General features: G+C 39.3%; 1 protein-coding gene across 6 annotated transcripts in view; it reads right to left on the reverse strand.

Annotated features, from left to right (window-relative positions):
• TMEM19 (transmembrane protein 19) overlaps window positions 1–20728 on the reverse strand; it is a 38401-nt gene extending 17673 nt beyond the window's left edge. Inside the window, exons 1-7 of one of the 6 annotated variants that reach the window (XM_032347016.1) lie at window positions 20630–20727; window positions 19962–20084; window positions 17711–17824; window positions 6619–6756; window positions 5978–6232; window positions 4522–4731; window positions 1079–3084 (exon numbers count right to left, since the gene is read on the reverse strand). In XM_032347016.1, coding sequence (XP_032202907.1) covers window positions 2921–3084; window positions 4522–4731; window positions 5978–6232; window positions 6619–6756; window positions 17711–17824; window positions 19962–20084; window positions 20630–20666 — 1041 coding nt within the window. In that variant the 5' untranslated portion in view covers window positions 20667–20727 and the 3' untranslated portion in view covers window positions 1079–2920. Of the gene's footprint in view, window positions 1–1078; window positions 3085–4521; window positions 4732–5977; window positions 6233–6618; window positions 6757–17710; window positions 17825–19961 lie in introns of those variants that run through there. The other 5 variants (XM_032347021.1, XM_032347018.1, XM_032347019.1 and 2 more) reach the window with 5 other exon arrangements.

Consider the following 20728-nt stretch of genomic DNA (forward strand, 5'->3'; position numbering starts at 1 on the left):
ATTGTTCTCCTGGTACCTCCACTGATGAGTCCTCAAATGCCACTCCTTTAAATTTTCAGGTCTTCTTCAAAAGCTTCAAAAGCCTTGGGCCACATACACCTTCCTCTCCTCTACTGCATAATAGTGTTTTAAGAAATGGTATGTACACCTTTAAGCTGCTGAGGTAGGCAGTACATATTTTTTTATTATACTGTTATATGGAATTCTATGAAAGTGGGTTTTTTTTTTTTTTACAGATTTTATTTATTTATTTGACAGAGAGATCACAAGTAGGCAGAGAGGCAGGCAGAGAGAGAAAGGAAAGCAGGCTCCCTGCTGAGCAGAGAGCCCAATGTAGGGCTTGATCCTAGGACCCTGAGATCGTGACCTTGAGCCCAAGGCAGAGGCTTAACCCACTAAGCCACATAGGCGCCCCTATGAAAGTGTTTTTAAAATAAACTGTCCACTCAGTAAAGAGGAAGAATAGACTGAACTAGTTAAATATCTACTTACAAAGGATGTTACTATAAAATACAGCTAAGATTAAAAGCAAAAAGAGCCACAATTCCTTATCTATAATTCTCATATCCAAAAAAAGCTCTGCAAACAGAAAGTTTCTTCCTAAATTGGGTGACAAAACTGACCTGACCTGAGGCTCTTTATAGTCTTCAGTTATCACACTTAGTGGTGCTATTCATACACTCACCATAGAAATATTAGTGTATTTGAGAATGGCTGCTATATTAGACTTTTTAAAAAAAAGATTTTATTTATTTATTTGACAGATAGAGATCACAAGTAGGCAGAGAGGCAGGCAGAGAGAGAAGAGGAAGCAGGCTCCCTGCTGAGCAGAGAGCCTGATGCGGGGCTTGATCCCAGGACCTTGGGCAGAGGCAGAGGCTTTAACCCACTGAGCCACCCAGGCGCCCCTATCTTAGACTCTTGAGAATTTGAGGAAAATATATGTACTCTATTAGTGTTCTAAAATCTGAAAATTTTGATTTCAAAACACAATTAGCCCTAGGTTTTCAAATAAAGACTTGTCAAGCAGTATTTCCCTAATATGTTAATGATATGGTGATTCTATCAAACCCAAAGATGGTTACAAAAAATATTTTTATTCCATGGTATGTCATGAGGATGAGTCACCAGGAAAAGAGAAAAGGCATATTGGAACAGCTATGGGAATAAACAGGCTGCATCAAAAACACAGGAATGAGCTGGTAAGTGATGTAGGTATAATTATTAGAAGATATTACTGTATAAAGACAGCATATAGCACTGCTACTAATAGCTGCCTGTATAAAAATGCAAAGTCCCACTCTTTTGAAGCTTCTTTTATGCATAGTGCTTTAGGACATTCTGATTTAGTAGTTCTCAACCTGTTTAAAATTTGAATCTCCTGGAGAGCTTTCTAGAAATAACCTATGCATGAGCCTCACCTTCAGATATTCTGATTTACTTGATCTAGGAAGGGGCCTTGGCAAGTGTTTTTAAAAATGCCCTACCCCGGCTGGCTAAGTCAGTAGAACATGCAACTCTTGATCTTGAGGTTGTAAGTTCAAGCCTCACGCTGAGTGTATAGATTACTTTAAAAAAAAAAAAAATCTTAAAAAACCAAAAAACACCCTAGATGATTCTCATGTACAGGAACAAGAACTCTTAAAAAGTGCTAATACCCAGGCTCTAACCCGGAAAAGGTAAATTGGAATCCTTCCAAGTGAAGCCCAGGACAAGATACTCAGGTGATTCCAAAGTATATCCAAAGATGAAAACCTACGATTGAGACCCCCTCTGTTGCCTGGATTAAGTGTGTCAACTGCTTTTTTCTTTCTTTCTTTCAGAATCAACTCAGTTCTCAATTATCACTGTAGTAGAGTCACCAGTAAAGAAATCTAAGCTTTATCCACTCTTAATAATGGTGGGTTATTCATGGAATCTCTCTTCAGTTTCAATTTCAATGTAAAAAAAGTATGGGGGGGGGTGTATGGAAATCACATGAAAAATATTTTTAAATAGTTTCAGCAAAATAATCCACACCATTTCAAACTCCTTCAGCATACAGTAAATCATAGTGAAGGATAAAACAGAAAAGTAGAATTCATTTTAGTTGAGTCTATTATTGTACAGGAGAGCATAACTTCAGCACAGAATAGGAAATCATAGCATCTTCCAATCAATTCTAGGTAGCAAATAAAAAAATAATTATGATAGTTTTCCAGTGACTCTAACTGTTCAGGGTGCCAAAGTAAAACAGATTTCTATATAAATTTCAAAAAAAGCTAGAAAATACATTAAAAAATATTAAATTCAAGATAATGTCTGCTAAAAAATCAACTAAAATATAAGTAAGGTGCACATTTTATTGACAGAAGATAAATCTCTTTTGCTTTTACTTAAAAATAATTTTTTTCATGCATTCTAATGGTCATATGAAAAAGACATTTACTTTTTTTTCATTACTAACCCTGAGGAAGGAAGAACACATGTGGAATAGCTCCCCAAGAACCATACTCCACACTTCTCACAACTGGAAATGGCAAATAATGGAGGAAGTGAAGAGTATATTTATTCAAGCTTCCACACACATCAATTTAAACCACCCAAAACTAAAATTTGGGCAACTGGCACAAGTGGCATTACACTTTTAGGCCAACATACAGCAATATTTAGGGACATCAGAGCTTCATTGCTCAAGAAGCTCTATTTAGCAGAAGAAAAACACAAGTAAGTTCTATGTACACTTATCTTTAACTACAAAGAGGTTGGCTGTTTCAAGGGAGTTAATGAGAAGAAAAATGTGGAATCTCATCACAATGAATATGGGAAGAGCCAGTATTTTCTCTTTGTCAATTACAATTATTCTTCTTAGGGATTAAACTTGGAATTGCAAATTTAGCTGAATTTACCACAGTTTCAACCTTTGTAAATGAAAAGAAGTTCACTCCCTGGGCCAAAATCCCCACGCAGCAGTTGGGAGTAAGAGGGCAATGAGGACAGAAGAAAACAGATTCACTGCGTTGTTATCAAGAATTGGTTTCCCTGCTATGTACTTCACGTCATTCGCTGGGCTATTGACCACCATGCCAGTGCTTTCATCTAAACCTAGAGTGGAAAAGAAGCAAGTGAGGTGGAAAATCCAAATGACTTGATTTAAAACAAATTAGCTTTTCTCCTCCAAAGAATATAATCTTTGAAAAAGTCTCAACCACTTATAAATTGACTTCAGTGGATAATTATAAGGTGAGAGATATGGAACCCTTGATTACCAAGAACTTTTTTTTGAAATGTGAGTTTTAGTACACCTCAATACTGTTTTCTCAACACTGCTGGAATTCCCTCACCGGAAGAAGGAAGAACATTAAAAGCAGAGATAGCATGAAACTAGAAGACTAGGTCTCCAAGACCAACCTGTGAGATCTTTGAGAAAAGGAATCATGTATTTAGCCTCTGCAATGGAAACCCAGGACCCAGTGTGGTGCTAGCACAAAGTAGGCACACAAAGAATTTACTGAAGGAATTAACCTTTCCCACAGCCCACATTAATTTTTTCAATCCACTCAACATGATCAGAAACGTCCCCAGTTAGGATTCAGTGTAGAATAAAACCTAGGCTCCTAAATAAACAAACAGAAACCCAAAAACAGAGAGGGAGGGAGAGGGAGGGAGGGAGGGTGAGAGTGTGTGTGTGTGTGTGTGTGTGTGTGTGTATATGTAGAGTTAGTGACCTTGATCTTGAACTAAAATCAGACTGCTTCCTCCTTGGTATTTAGATAAGAGAAATGAATCTGAAAGAAAAAACATTCTGATAGGTGGGGAGCAAAGCAGAAGGGTAAGAACAGTATCTTGCTAGATGAAGAGAACTGGAAGGATTCTACACAAGGAAACTCCCCAAACTCCCAGCCTCTTACCTGTATGAATCAAAGGAGAAAACATGGTTGGTCAGAATGTGGAGGAAATACACACCTAACAGAATATGTCAGTACACTGAAATGACAATGCCTCAGAAGCAAAAGCATAAAGCAAAAAGCATAAAGTAAAAGCTCAGAAGCAAAGCATAGAAAATTCTGGGGAAAACCAACTCTCCCATATACCTTGAGTTGGGGCTAAAAATTCAGTGGGGACAGAAAGCATTATGTCACAGTAGAAAAACAGGTCATATGTGTACAGAGTAGTACAATAATTCTCTCTCAAAGAGACTTGGAAGACAAATGGAAGGTGGAGCATTAAAATGATCTGATCCCAAATGTTCTGCTTTCCTTGGGATTAGGTGAAGTCCCCAAAGCAAAAGTATCTGTTTCCTGCACTATTATCTTCCCCAAGCAGCTTCTACTCATTGCTCTGTGGAATTAGTTCTCTTTCAATTAATTTAACAAAAAAAATTTTTTTAAATCAGAATTGTAGAAAAAACTCTGTCTTGTCATTCCCTGGCCTCTTGATTCTTCTGTCTTTGGGACTGTCTCCATTGCCATGTTTTTCTCCCCCATATTTCTTTCCCATTTACTACACCAACAAGTTGCAATAATAAAGTGATATACTTACCAGTAAACTGCATTGTAGCTCCTAAATATGAGTCTACAACTGATCCTAGTAATCCAGCCAGACCCCCAAATGCAATAATTGGCCACTGGGGAGCAGAAATGTCTAAATCATTAACAAAAACCAACTGTGTGAGGAAGTATGTGATGCCCACAAAGGTGCCACCAAGTAGACTGGAAGCAAGGCCCACCATTGTGACCCCTCCATTGGTCCCTGAAGAAAAAAAAAAAAAAAACCAACCATAAAATAATCTGGTTAACAATCAACAAACACATAAAATCAAGGAAACAAATAAACAACAAAATTGGTACCTATCTTATCAAGACCAACTGAAGAAAAGGTTCTCTTTCATACAATCCAAAGACCACAGTCTACTTAAAAAGAAGTCTTTTCTCCCCATTAACTCCTGACATTGTAAGCAATGCAAGGGAATGGTTCCATGAAGCCAAACTGTCTGATTTCAATCATAGTTTTGCCATTTCTAAGTTATGTGCCTGTAGTTAAGTTACTTAACTTCTCTTAATATCCTTGTTAGTAAGATGGAAATAACAAAAGAACTAATTCACATGAATATTGAGGGAATTAAAGAGGATGATGATAATGATTAAGAGAAAAAAATGAGGGACGCCTGGGTGGCTCAGTGGGTTAAGCCACTGTCTTCGGTTCAGGTCATGATCCCAGGGTCCTGGGATCGAGCCCCAAATCGGGCTCTCTGCTCAGCAGGGAACCTGCTTCCTCCTCTCTCTCTGCCTGCCTCTCTGCCTGCTTGTCATCTCTCTCTGTCAAATAAATAAATAAAATCTTTAAAAAAAAAAAAAGAGAGAAAAAAATGAAAAGGATATGAAGAAGAAAAGGAAGAAGAGAAAGTAGGGGAGAAAAAAACAAGGAGGAGAAGGGAAGAAAAAAGGGAGGGGAGGTGATGACGAAGATAACAACATAGTAGTATTAGTAGTTAACAATAACAGGCAAGATCTGTGTTAAAGCACTAACCACATACCAGGTCCTCATGAAACACTCTAACATTCTCTTCTTTTTCCTCTCCTCCTGATACATCTCTGTGTTTCTGTATTGTTTATCTAGGACTTGCTATCATTTCCTGCAAATATTATTTATCATCAGCTTAATAGCCAACAGCAATTTTCCAGTTAAGAAGACTAAAATTCTTTTTTTTTTTTTTTTTTTTTTAAAAAGATTTTATTTATTTATTTGACAGAGAGAGATCACAAGTAGGCAGAGAGGCAGGAAGGGAAGCAGGCTCCCTGCTGAGCAGAGAGCCCGATGCGGGACTCGATCCCAGGACCCTGAGATCATGACCTGAGCCGAAGGCAACGGCTTAACCCACTGAGCCACCCAGGCGCCCAAGAAGACTAAAATTCTTAACAGTCTCTTAAGTCAGAAACATAGTAAGTCAGATTTTTTTTTTGTTCATTTCATTATTTAAAGAAACTTAAATACTCACCAACTGGAACTTTTTCCCAGGTTGTTATTAGCCTTGGTGGACTTTTACTCAGAATCGGACCAACTTCTGAAGCCCATGTGTCTCCAGCAGAGCAGGCCAGTGCAGCCAGGAGAGACAAACACATCCAGGAAGCAGTATACTGCTTGGAAAAATCTATTGGGATTTCCCCGGGGCCATTTTCTATCATGTAGAGCAGGGCCAGCTCAGTGGGCACAGCTCCATTACAGAACACCTGAACCCAATTCCTTTGCCCGCCTACAAATAAACAAGTGGATAAAAAGGACAAGAAATGTTTTCTCTTCAGAAGGAAAATCATGCAGTTACAGGAACTTAAAGTTTAAAGAAAGAAAATTACTATAATTTTAATAATGACTAAAAATCAAATGGTACCTTTGCTTACATTCTATATGGTTTTAGAATAATGATAATTTTAATGCTTCTAAAATTCTGCTGTTACTATTGTGCTGAAGTAAGGATAAACTAAATTAGGCCGCTACTTAAAGTTATTCTCATGCAAAATTTATCTGTTTCAACAGTCTAAACATGTTCTGATTATAAGCTTATAGTATCTTGGGATGAAATAAAGTGATAAATTATAAGTAAAATAAATTATAAGTGATGTCAAACATAATTCATTTTACCTTCTTTGTATTCTGAATCTAGACGCTTCTTTATTTCTCCCTTCCATTTAGTGAGTTTTGAAGAAGAAAGGAAAAACATCAGCAAAGAGGTAAAAAAGCTGAAATTTGCAATGGTTAGGATAAATCCAACCACAAGCCCTGAAAGAAAAACATACATACACAGAATTATACTCATTCCATACATTAATGCAGTGAAAAAAAGAATGGGACTTTTTTCAGTTATTTTTTACATTATGACCTGAAATGTACATTATGAAAACATTTTTATTTTTACCAATTCAGGTATTACCAAATAGTAAACTAAAAACTGGTTTGATTAAATTGAGATAAAATTTTTTAGCATATTTTTACCTCCTTTCAAACAAACTATAAATATATGAATGTATGTTATCATTCTAGACATACTTTTTGTAATCAAATTGTAGAACACAATAAATAGCAGTAATTTATATATAATATTTGGATAGATAGCTAACTTTCCAAATTAGCTGTGGATCTCCCAGGGAGGTTTAGATTGTACAGTCTTTCTAGCTTCTAATTTTTATATTTTCCCTTCAGAGCCTGAATCTTTTTTTCTTACAGGCTAGCTTTTCATGCTTTTCAAAAAACTTTCACATGCCCTTTTGTTGAGCCTCATAAACTACGTGAGAAGATGGAGGTAGTGTTTCTTAGTTATGTTTTAATATGTAAATCTATCAAAATAATCCTGGATTTTATGTGGAATCAAAGTTGGAATACTTTCGGGGAGCCTGGGTGGCTCAGTGGGTTAAGCCGCTGCCTTCGGCTCAGGTCATGATCTCGGGGTCCTGGGATCGAGTCCCGCATCGGGCTCTCTGCTCAGCAGGGAGCCTGCTTCCTCCTCTCTCTCTCTCTCTCTGCCTCTCTGCCTACTTGTGATCTCTCTCTGTCAAATAAATAAAATAAAATCTTTAAAAAAGAAATGGAATACTTTCTGTAAATGTGATTTCAGATTTTTAGGCTTTTTTTTTGTTTCTTTTATTTGGACAAAGAAGAAAGGGGACATCCTTCATTTTTCCATGGGTAGACAATTTCAAGGAAGGCTTATAATACCTACAGTCTAATCAGAAGAACAAACAAGATTGTGCACATGCATGATTGCATGTGCAATGGGCGGGGTGGAGGTAGAGGCAGAGGGTGAAGAAGAGAAGCAGACTCCTAGCTGAGTGTGGAGCCTGACACAGGGCTTGATCTCACGACCCTGAGATCATGACCTGAACCAAAATTGAGTTGGATGGTCAACCAACTGAGCCAGCCATGTGCGCCCCTATAGGTTATTATAAAGAGAAGATGCATATCTGAATTAGCTTTTTTTTTTTTTTAAGATTTTATTTATTTATTTGACAGAATGAGACAAAGTGAGAGGGAACATGAGTAGGGGGAGTGGGAGAGGGAGAAGCAGGCTTCCTGCCAAGCAGGGAACCCAATGTGGGGCTCGATCCCAGGGTCCTGGGATCATGACCTGAGCCGAAAGCAGACGCTTAATGACTGAGCCACCCAGGCACCCTGGAATTAGCTTCTTAAATTACTCAGATAAGGGCACCTGGGTGGCTTAATTGGTTAAGTGTCAGAGTCTTGATTTGGGTTCAGGTCATGATCTCAGGTGGTTAGATCAAGCCCTGGATGTCAGGCTCTGGGCATGGAGCCTGCTTGGGATTCTTTCCCTCTCCCTCTGTGCCTCCCAACCCCCCACTGAAATGACTCAGATAATCTTTAAAGGTCTTTGTTACAAATTTTGAAAATGTTCTTAGAGTAAAATTGGTGGTTAAGCAGCAGAGTACTCGTGTTTCTATTACCACAATGGTTAGTTAATACTACAAAAATGAATGGAACAGAGGATATGGGGAAGACAAAAGAGTAGGAAGCACCAGGAAATCTGTCTTCCCACCTAGACAACAATTGCACTGGAACAATCTAACTAAACTGTTTTGGAACTCTGGAGTCTACTGAAGGCTTGTAACTTTCAAAGGCAGGCTTGGAGGGGGAAACTGCACCTAACTTTGGTCAATTTCATTTCTTAACAGTGTAGCCCCCTACTACTCCCACTCCCATGGCAGGCAGGGCAGGAACTGCCAGTGCAGTCTGTACACAGCTTGTGGGAGCCAGGTTGGGCAGGAAAGACTTATTGTCCACATCCCAGGATTTGATATTTTTTGAAGATTTCATTTATTTATATGACAGAGAAACACAGAGAAAGAGGGAACACAAGCAGGGGGGAGTAGGAGAGGGAGAAGCAGACTTCCCACTGAGCAGGGAGCCCACTGCAGGGCTTGATCCCAGGACCCTGGGATCATTACCTGAGCCAAAGATAGATGCTTAACAACTAAGCCACCCAGGCACGTCTCAGGATTTGTATTCTGATCAATGATTGCTGCTTCTGATTATGGAGGTATAGACATAGAGGCTGGCAGCCGTTATTACACTCCACCCTCCAACTGTTACAAGCCCTTTCTTGTCTGGCTGAAGAGACTTGCAAAGGATTTAAAGGACTGATGCTAACCTTCCTTCATTTTTCTGTTTTTCCTCCTTTGGAAAGCCAGACATTAAAGACTAGGACATTCAAAAGAAACTCCATTTATGGGGAAAATTAGAAGGTGATAGTGCATACCCAGGGAAAGGTATAGGCTCAGAAAAGACTGGGAAGATCTTAGGTTTATACATCAAGGTGATCCCTGGCACAAAGACAGCTGCAACAATCAAAAGCAAGACAAAACAAAATGAAAGAAAGCAAAACCTGGGGACAGAGGAAATTCTGATTTCCAGAGTTGCCACACTGTTAGATTTAAATGTCCAGTTTTCAACAAAAATATCTTTAAGCATATGAAGAAACAGACAAGTATGGCCCACTCAAAGGGAAAAAAAAATGGAGACTGGAAGGCCAGATGGTGGACCTACTAAGCAAAGACATCAACCGTTTTAAAGATGCTCAGAGAACTAAAAGCAGACATGAAGAGAGTCAAGAGAATATGGGACAATATAGAAATACTAATAAAGAGAAAGAAATCTAAGAGAAACTGAAAGGGAATACTGGAGTTGAAAACAATTCAGTAGAGATTCAAAGGCACATCAGAGCAGGGAGAAGAAAGAATCCACAAACCTAAAGACAGGCAATGGACATGATTCCATATGAAAAACAGAAAGAAAAAAGAATGAAGAAAGGAGAACAGAGCCTGTGGGACATATAGGACACCATCAAGGAGAACAACACACATGTGGGAAAGCCCAGAAGGAGAAAAGAGAAGGAAAAGGAGGCAGAGAAATTATCTGAAGAAATAATGGCTGAAACCTTACCAAGTTTTTTTTAATTCCAAAGTGTGTTGAAGACATACATATAAACACATAAGAAAGAAGCCTAGCAAACTCCAAGTAGAATGAATTCAAAGAGAGCCACACTGAGACACATTATAACCAAACTGTTCAAAGACAAAGACAATCTTGAAAACAGAAAGAGGTAAGCAACTTTTCACATATGAGGGATCCTCAATAAGATTATCAACAGGTTTCTTATCAGAAACTTTAGAGGCCAGAATGCCAGAGGCCAGAAGGTACTGGGCTGATATACTCAAAGTGTGAAAAGAAAAGGAAAAAAATCTGTCAAACAAGAAGCTTATATCCAGCCCAATCATTTTTCAAAAGTAAAGGAGAGGGGGTGTCTGGGTGGTGCAGTCAGTTAAGCATCCAACTCTTGGTTTCAGCTCAGGTCATGATCTCAGGGTCCTGGGATCAAGCCCCGCATCGGGTTCTACACTCTGCAAGGAGTTTGCCTGAGATTTGCTCTCTCCAGGACACCTGGGTGTCTCAGTCAGTTAAATGCCTGACTTCGGTTCAGGTCATTATCCCAGGGTCCTGGATTCAAGCCTGCATCAAGCTCCCCTGCTCACCAGGGCAGTCTGCTTCTTCCTCTCCCTCTGTCCCTTCCCCAACCGACATATACTTGTACTCTCTCTCTCAAATAAATCTTTAAAAAAAAAGATTCTCTCTCTCTCCATCTCCTGTTTGTATTGTCTCTCTCTCTCAAAAAAATAAATAAAACCTAAAAATAAATAAATAATAAATAAATTTTTAAAATCTTAAAAAAAAAATAACATATAATGTGTTATTAGCCCCAGGGGTACAGGTCTGTGAATCGCCAGGTTTACATACTTCACAGCACTAACCATAGCACATGCCCTCCCCACTGTCCATAACCCAACCACCCTCTCCCTACCGACCTCCCCCGCCCCCCCGCAACCCTCAGTTTGTTTTGTGAGATTAAGAATCTCTTATGGTTTGTCTCCCTCCCATCTTGTTTCATTTATTCTTTTTCTATCCCCCAAACCCCTCATGTTGCTTCTTGACTTCCTCACATCAGGGAGATCATATGATAGTTGTCTTTCTCTGACTGACTTATTTTGCTAAGCATAATACCCTCTAGTTCCATCCGCGTTGTTGCAAATAGCAAGATTTCATTTCTTTTGATGGCTGCATAGTATTCCATTGAATATACACACCACATCTTCTTTATCTATTCATTTGTTGATGGACATCTAGGTTCTTTCCATAGTTTGGCTATTGTGGACATTGCTGCTATAAACATTCGGGTGCACGTGCCCCTTCGGATCACTACATTTGTATCTTTAGGGTAAATACCCAGTAGTGCAACTGCTGGGTCATAGGGCAGCTCTAATTTCAAAAAAATCTTTTTTTTTTTTTTTTTAAGATTTTGTATTTATTTATTTGAGAGAAAGCACAAGCAGGGGGAGTGGCAGAGGAAAAGGGAGAACCAGGCTTCCTGCTAAGCAGTGAACCCAATGTGGAACTTGATCCCTGAACCCTGGGATTACCACCTAAGCTTAAGGCAGACACTTAACTGACTGAGCCACCCAGGTGCCCCAATAAATAAAATCTTTTAAAAAAAGTACAGAAGAAATTAAGAGACTTTGTTATTGATGTTATGCTGGCAAGAATTCAAATAAGAATATTATAACTTTACGATATTATATGTAATTGTCATGGGAACCACAAAGAAAACAGTTGTAAAATATACACAAAAGGAAATGAAAAAAGGAATTCAAACATTTAACTACAAAAAATTAAACACTAAACAGGACAGTAATATAAGAAATGAACAAAAAGAACTATGAGAGAAACAGATAAAGAGAAACAAATAGGAAAATGACAGAAATAAGTTTCTCCTTAGTAATTATTTTAATCTTAAGGAATAAGGGTGCCTGGCTGGCTCAGTTGGTAGAGCATGTAACTCTTGATCTTGGGGCTGTAAATTCAAGCCCCACGTTGAATGCAGAGATTACTTTAAAAAAAAGTCTTAAAAAAAAAAGTAAATGTAAGGGGATGAAATCCTTCAATTAAAAGACACAGAATGACAAAATGAAATAAAAACACATAGTCCAATGCTGTCTATAAAGAACTCACTTTAACTCTATAGAGACTTAAATGGGTTTAAAGTAAAAGGACTGAAAAAGATATTCCATGCAAACAGTAACCAAAAGAGAGCAGAAGTGGCTACACTAACACCAGACAAAATAGATAAGCCCACTTCTGAACTATATGACATAACCCCACATTTTTTCTTCTTTCTCTCATTTTCTTTCTTTCTCATGTAACAAGATGCTCTAACCTCTTTCCAAACCCAGTTTTCCCCAGTCTTGGGACCGGTCATCTCTCTCAGGCGTTTTGGTACATTTTAGTGGGGAAGGATATTGAGGGTCAAGATCTAGGCTTACAGTGCGTTCTTTGCTACTGGGGTATATTTGCTTTTTGTGGACAGGGCAAGTGAATACACACACAAACACACGCACACACGAACACAAGGTACACACACGCATATATATGTGCATATATACATGTATATATATACACACACACACCTATTTCAGAAATGACAAGATCACACCAATAACTCCAACTACAATCCATCTCTACAGGTTTTCTCTTGCTTTTCCCCATTCCACATTTCAATGCCTCTTTCCATGGTAAGAACCTGGTTTCAAACAACAATGCTAATTTCACTCATTTTTCTCAATCCCCTATCACATTTAAAACTTTTAGAACCAAAAAAAAAAAAAAAAAACTTTTAGAACCACACTACAATAACTTAGGATTTGTTTGGCATTCTCCCCTTCCCTTAATCTAAGACTGAAGGAATATAGTTAAATGCTATGTTCGTAAGTTTTCTTTTTTTTCCCTCCAGTATGCTTATAGTATTGATTCAAAATACAATTGGGTTCATTTGTTTTCGTTTGCTTTCAGTTTTAGATTTCCCCTTTTCCCATCCTTACTATTTTATTTCTTAAATATGTAGAACACTAGCATGCTTTCAAAGGTCAAACTTACACAAAAAGGGTCACTTCCTCCCAGGTCCCTTTGCCCCTCTCTCCCTCCACATTTTGCTCTCCCTCCATTCTTTGTAGATAACAAACTTTATTGTTTCTTAGCATATCATTACTGTGTTTCTTTTTATAAAGTATATATAATGCATGTTTTCTTATCTTCCTTTCTTCTTTACATAACAGGTAGCATTCTCTAAGTGTTCTTTCCAACTGATAAGCACATATTTTTTTAAAGTTCTTCGCCCAGAGTGGGGCTTGAACTCAACCCCAAGAGCAAGAGTCACATACTCTACCTACTAGGCCAGCCAGGCACCCCATAAGCACTTTGTTTTTAAGGTTTTATTTATTTATTTGACACACAGAGAGAAAGAGAAAGTGAGCACAAGCAGGGGGAAGGGCAGAGGGAGAGGGAGAAGCAGGCTCCCTGGAGCAGGGAGCCCAACATGGGGCCTGATCCCAGGACCCGGGTATCATGCCCTGAGCTGAAGGCAGACACTTAACTAACTGAGCCACTCAGGTGCCCTTTTATAAGCACTTTTTAAATAATAGTTTTACAGACCTCCTTTTGGGGAGAGAATGTGCTAACTCTGCTGTTGAGCACAGGAATCAGTGGCACTCAAGAAATTTACATTCTTTGATAATTAGTCTCTTACAAGTTTGAGTGCTTTAAGTCTAAACTTCCAGTTTGGGGTAGGGGGTCTGAAGAGAATCCACCTCTGGCCCTACAGGACTGGGGACCGGTTTCCCAAAATGTGGCAACTACACTAAAGCACTGTTATCTTGTGCAGCCCTGTCCAGGCTGCTTGCTTGTATTTCTAAGTACAAATTCTTCCATCTCTGACTAACTTTATCATTAACAATTTCCATTCTCAGGCCTGGCTAGCTCAGTCAGTAGAGCATGCAACTCTTAATCTTCTGGTCGTGAGTTCAAGCCCTGTGTTGAACGTGAAGCCTGGTTAAAATGGAAACAAACAAACAAAACAAAAAAAATAACTTCCATTCTCTATAACTCTTAAGATAAATATATTGTTTTGTTATATAAAGATTTTTGTTAACATGTTAAACAAATCTATTAATGGAACAGACACTCAACAGGTGTTTAGTATTAAATAGTATTTTCTTAAATAATAGAACAGGGGAACAGCTTTCTATTTCTGTAGAAAGTCTTTCTGTTGGCGTCTCAGTCAGTTAAGCATTTAAGCATCTGCTACAAATCATCTACATCCTTTTTACTTCAATCATCTTGAAATTCCTCATGAAATGATCAATGTTCATGTTGATGACAGGTTCAGAATGAGGAAATAAACTTAAGGCAATGTACTTTTTAATTTTTTTTAAAGATTTTATTTATTTATTTGACAGAGAGAGAGAGAAAGAGATCACAAGTAGGCAGAGAGGCAAACAGAGGGGGAAGGGGAAGCAGGCTCACCGCAGAGCAGAGAGCCCGATGCAAGGCTCCATCCCAGGACACCAGGATCATGACTTGAGCAAGGCAGAGGCTTAACCCACTAAGCCACCCAGGAGCCCCAAGGCAATGTACTTTTTTTTTTTTTAAAGATTTTATTTATTTATTTGACAGAGGGAGATCACAAGTAGGCAGAGAGGCAGGCAGAGAGAGAGAGGAGGAACAGGCTCCCTGCTGAGCAGAGAGCTCAATGCGGGACTCGATCCCAGGACCCTGAGATCATGACCTGAGCCAAAGGCAGCAGCTTAACCCACTGAGCCATCCAGGTGCCCCAAGGCAAAGTACTTTTAAAGAATGATTTCTTGGGACGCCTGGGTGGCTCAGTTGGTTAAGCAGCTGCCTTCGGCTCAGGTCATGATCCCAGCGGTCATGATCCCAGTGTGCTGGGATCGAGTCCCACATCGGGCTCCTTGCTCAGCGGGGAGCCTGCTTCTCCCTCTGCCTCTGCCTGTCATTCTGTCTGCCTGTGCTCGCTCTCTCCCCCTCTCTCTCTCTGATAAATAAATAAAATCTTAAAAAAAAAAAAAAAAAGAATGATTTCTTTCACGTAGTTTAAAAATACCTGGTATTTTCTGCAACTCCTAACTATGTCTGAACTCTGACTCATATACCAGTCCCATGAGACAATGAGCAACAGAAACTGGTTTTATTAGGTCTGATCAGCTCTGGCTATCTGACAAAATGACACTTTTATTTCAGAAAGACTGAACACCAGACACAATTTGGTGACTTAAAAAAAGCAAGGCCACTCTTGTGAAATCACATGAAGCACAACCACTGGCCTTTCTAGACAATTCTCCATTTGCGTGCATTTCCACTACACTTACAGCATATAGCTCTGGGGATTAAATGCCTCAAACCCATCTCTTTTATCATCTGTGTCCCCTGACTAAAACAGTAAGCTCTCTGACAATGGGATTTTTATCCATTTTGTTTATTACTAAATCCTAGGTGCCGAGAAAAGTATGTGGCATATAGGAGACCCTAACAATACACTTGTTGAATGAATGACTGGGAAAAAAAAGAGTAAGCCACCAAGCTGAATAGTCCTGGTAAGTGAAATTAAATTTAAACTTGTCGAATCCTATTGGCTAGTATTCAAGCGATGCCTGTGTGGCTCAGTTGGTTAAGCATCTGCCTTCGGCGCAGGTCACAATCCCAGGGTTCTGGGATCAAGGCCCACATTGGGCTCCCTGCTCAGGAGGGAGTCTGCTTCTCCCTCAGCCTGCTGCTCCCTCTGCTTTTGCTCGATGACAAATAAGTAAATATATTCTTTAAAAAATAATAAAACCTGTCAAGCCAAAATTCCAATGACAGACTGTCCATACTGAAGGAACCAAAGGAACACAGTGAACAATTGGACTATATAATACCTCCTTCGAACAAATCATCTACTCAGTGCTTTACAGTTTATAGTCATATTCCCATATGTCCCCTCATGTGATCCTCCTTATTCTCAAAATAATCTCTCAATGAGATCAGAGGCAGCAGAGTGTGTTTACAGTGCTAAATTAGGACTAATGACCACTAATATTTTGAAGGTTGGGTAGATATCTGGCTTCAACATGAAGGCGCGCTTCTAGGAGAGGCGCCTGGATGGCTCAGTTAGTTAAGTGACTGACTCTTGATTTCCACTCAGGTCAAGATCTCAGGGTCATGACATGGATCCCTGTGTTGGGCTCTGCGCACTCAGCATAGAGTCTGCTTAAGATTCTCCTTCCCCGCTCCCTCTGTCCCTCTGTTCCCCAAGCGCATGCTCTCTCTAAATAAACAAATAAAATCTAAAAAAAAAAAAAAAAAAGACCTCCCAGTTCTAAATAATCGTCATTCTGGGGGCACCTTTGGCTCAGGTCATGATCCTGGGATCCTGGGATCAAACCGCGAGTCGGGCTCCCTGCTTGGCGGGAGACCTGCTTCTCCCACTCTCACTCCCCTCTCACTGTGTCTCTGTCAAATGGGTAAAATCTTTAAAAATAAATAAACAAACAAATAAATAAATGTCATTCTGTAGTGATCTCATCCTGCCTGTAGTATTTGAGGGGGAATCCTCATGGTTTGGGGCTTATAACACTAGCAGTATATCAAAGTCCTGATGTCACATCAGATCATGTCACCCCCTTGATTTGAGGCAGGGGAGATTCCACCTAGTTTGGAATAAAATCTTTACTATGGAGCGCTGAGTAGCTCAGTTGGTTAAGCATCAGTTTCAGTTCAGGTCATCACCTCAGAGTCCTGGGGTCGGCCCTGCATCAAGCTCTGCACTCAGTGGGGACTCTGCTTGGGACTCTCTCTCTCCCTCTGCCCCTCCCTTGTATGAGCTCTTACTCATACACACACGCTCTCTTTGCTAAAATGAATAAATCTTAAAAAAAAAAAACTTTACTGTGTCCAAGACTCCTTATTACCTGGTCCTTGCCTATTTCTTTAATTTTCTATACCCTCCCCTTTTTTAAAGTATTTTCCAGTCAAATTAGTCTATTCTCATACCTAAATAAGCCAGGGTATATGTCAGGGTCTTTACACATGTTATTCTGTCAGCTTGGAACAAGCTTGTCACTGCTAGCTTCTTCAAGTTTTGGTTCAAAACTACGTCCTTAGAGTAAAGGGTTATGCTTGACCCTATATACAAAAGAACGCCCACATTCCCTAACATACACACTTTATTATTTTAATTTTTCTGGTAAAATTTATCATTATATAAAAAGTTTTATGTATTTTGTTACCTAACTGTTACAAAGAATAAAAGTTCCACCAGAACTTGAAACTTTGGCCTTGTTCACAGCCATATCCCCAGTTTCCAAAAGAGGGGCATATAGTAAGTACTCGAAAAATATGTCCTAAAAGAACAAAAATCTGGCCTATCCCTAACTCAGTTATGAAAAATAAATCTAGGATACTTAGTTTGGACTGCTTTGTTTGAGGCTACTAATAGCAATTTCCTAGAATGATGCTTTCCAACAGCTCCTCTACTGTCCACCTCCCAGGAGTGCTCCAATGTTTCTGACAGCAGGTAATTTACTACAACTGAAAGAGCAGAATAATCAAGGAACTAAAAAATCTATCCCACTAATCTACTTGATATCAATTAAAAGTTAAATTTGTACATTGCACTGAGTATGTCAGTATCTGAAATTTTGACAGAATAGGAATGCTAACAACTTTATCATTGTCTAAAATGCATAATGGGATTTATAGTCTCATAAGCTCAGAATTTAGAAAACATGAGTTTAAATTATATAAGCAAGCACTTATTATATAAACAGTTAAAAGAAAAACATACCTCCTAAAGCCCCACTGTGGTCTAGACTTTTCTTTTTAAAGCCATTAGAGACGATCAAAACAGGAACAACAACAGAAAACAGCCAACGCCAAGGAGAAACAGGCTGTAAATTACCTAAAAAATTAAATTTACAGGTAAGTCTTGGTTATAAGCTTTGATAACTGCATTCTGGATTAAAATACTATCATAAGTAGAGAAACCGAGATGAAGTCACCAAAGTAAAATAACTATGTTAAGATTTGTGTATTTCCAGAGAGACAGTCCTTTTGGGAAATGACCAAGTAAGTACTGTCTAAGTTTTGGTACTTCATATGTATTTGGAGATTTGAAATATATATCTAGTTCCCCACTGTTTTGAAAAGGAGGCATGTATTAAATCTCAAGGATTGTAGAGCATGGGGCACCTGGGTGGCTCAGTTGTTAAGTGTCTACCTTTGGGGTTGTGATCCCAGGGTCCTAGGATTGAGCCCCACATCAGGCTCCCTGCCTCCACTTCCCCTGCGTGTGTTCCCCCTCTCACTAGGTCTTTGTCAAATAAATAAAATCTTAAAAAAAATAATAATTGTACAGAACGAACTACTTTCTTAGCAGGATTCAATTATTCCTCTTTCTGCTTTTCAGAGAGATTTATTTTTTAAAGTAACATTCTTACAGGCTACACACCTCTATTCAACAGTTAGCAACTGATTTTTCCAAAGGTTGCATTCACCTCACAGATGTTTTTGTTTGTTTCTTTGTTTGGCTAGCATAATGTTTTCAAAGAGTTGGGAGTCAATATTTAAAGATTAGGAGATTTCATATAAAAACCCAGAACCTTGGCTTCTGTTTTAAAAACTGGATGCTCAGGCCCACATGGCAGAACTGACCACAGTGGAGAGAAACCACCCTCTTTAGACAGGTCAGAGCTTTCTCGTTTAAAATCCCCACAGTGGGACGCCTGGGTGGCTCAGTTGGTTAAGCAGCTGCCTTCGGCTCAGGTCGTGATCCCAGCATCCTGGGATGGAGTCCCACATCGGGCTCCTTGCTCCACAGGGAGCCTGCTTCTCCCTCTGACTCTGCCTGCCACTCTGCCTGTGCTCGCTCTTGCTCTCTCTCTCTCTGACAAATAAATAAATAAAATCTTTAAAAAAAAAATAAATAAAATAAAATCCCCACAGTTCCTGACAGACTCCTACACAACAAGACTAAGTTAAATACGAAAAATGTGAACGAAATGTTCACATTTTGTTAAATACAAAATGTGTTAAATGATGAAAAATGTGAACTATTACTATGGCCCACATTTCTATCAAAAATGGGAAAATAGAAGGCAAAGCAGGCCAAATGTTCAAAAACAAAAATTCTACTTCTGAAAATGAACACAATTCTTGTGTGTTTAAGATGCAAAAATCAGGTGCCTGGTTCCAGAGGGAGACTTTGGTTTACAAATCCAGGTTTATTCCATGGAGTTCAAGTCAGACTTAATAATAGCACAAACAAAAAAAATAATAATAGCACAAACCAGAATCTCCTCTCATGCTCTACTGTGATTCATTATGAATGAGTAAGTCTGAAAGCTTCTGAACCTGAACACCACTCATTCGATTATTCACATGTCTCTGAAAAAGGCTAAGGTCTGAAATGGCAATCCCTTTCTTGCTCTCACTTTTTCCTTTCAGCTGAACAGAACTCCATTTTTATAGGAGTACCAAGGAAATTTCTGTAAAGGCATACTTAAACTCTAGAGTATTCAAAACTGTCTAGACTTGAGTCCAGAATATCTTATAAAGTGGGGCTTCAGATTTTAAAAAAGATGTCTGTTCTTTTGAAGTAACCAAAGGCCAGACAAATCCTCCAAAAACTCCAAATGTAAACATTATACCACCTTTTATTTTTATTGCTATTTTTACAGGATACATAAAACTGATAAACTACTTACAGACATTCTTACTAAACGCATCACTGCAATTGGTTTACAAAACTGTATTTCATTTCACTTATTTCTCATGTAGATGTAATAACTACACACAACGCAGAAATGTATTTTGGAATGTTTCACCAGTATTATCAGAGGCAGCGTTTATTAAAGGTTTTTAAATCTTCAAAGCAGTGTTTATATTTTAATGTTGGTAAATTAAATTCAGGCTGTGGAAGTTAGGAAAACATAATTTATAACCACTCATAAGATACAAGTTGTAGATTTCATTAACGATACAATCTTCAATTCCACCAATTAGATTAGAAGAAAACAACTCAGAACATTCATACTTACCATAATAGGTGCTTGCAGTCATAGATATAATCCAGAAAGCTAAAGAAATGCAAATGATCAGGCTCAATATAACTATATTGGTTATCATCTTTATATACTTTTTGCAAATATTGTCGTCAGGACCTGTCATGGAAAATAACAATATGAACCCCTGAGGGACAGAATAGTGTTTCTAGGGAAAAATAAGTCGTTTAAGTGGCCAGTAAAAAACTCCCGGAGGCAAACATAAATGCCAACATCTTCCACCGACCGCAAAAATAACATAAATCCTAACTATTTCTGGAAACTGCGGCTGACGGATAACTCAAACTCCTGTGGGTGATGTTAAGACCTCACTGGAAAAGCAAAGCTCATTCCTTCCGAGCGAGGGGTCCTACACTGGCGGTCACTTCACACCTGAGCTCCGCAGCCAGGAAGGCGAAAGGAAAGCGGAATCAGCCAATCGCCGGTCCTGGGACAGCGGGCTCCGCCTCCACCACACGCCCACGCGCTGACGCGGGGTCGAGGGTGGGGGGGCCGTCGGTCGCACAGAGACTAGGCGTGCAGCCAGAACCAGGGTGGGTTCCGAGGGTGAGCCCTGGGCGGTGGGGCGCGGTCCTGTCGCAACAGCCGCGGGAACCGCCCAAAGTTCAGGTCCAGACCCCCAGGCCGCGGACCCTGAAGCTCACCCGCACGCCAAATCGCGTCTCCGCTTCCTGCGCGCATGCGCTGCCGCCATCTAAGGGCGTGGCTTCACTCACGTAAGCATTTAAAAGGCGGCTCCAGTG

This window comes from Mustela erminea, chromosome 6 (assembly GCF_009829155.1).
Source record: "Mustela erminea isolate mMusErm1 chromosome 6, mMusErm1.Pri, whole genome shotgun sequence".
Lineage (NCBI taxonomy): Eukaryota > Metazoa > Chordata > Mammalia > Carnivora > Mustelidae > Mustela > Mustela erminea.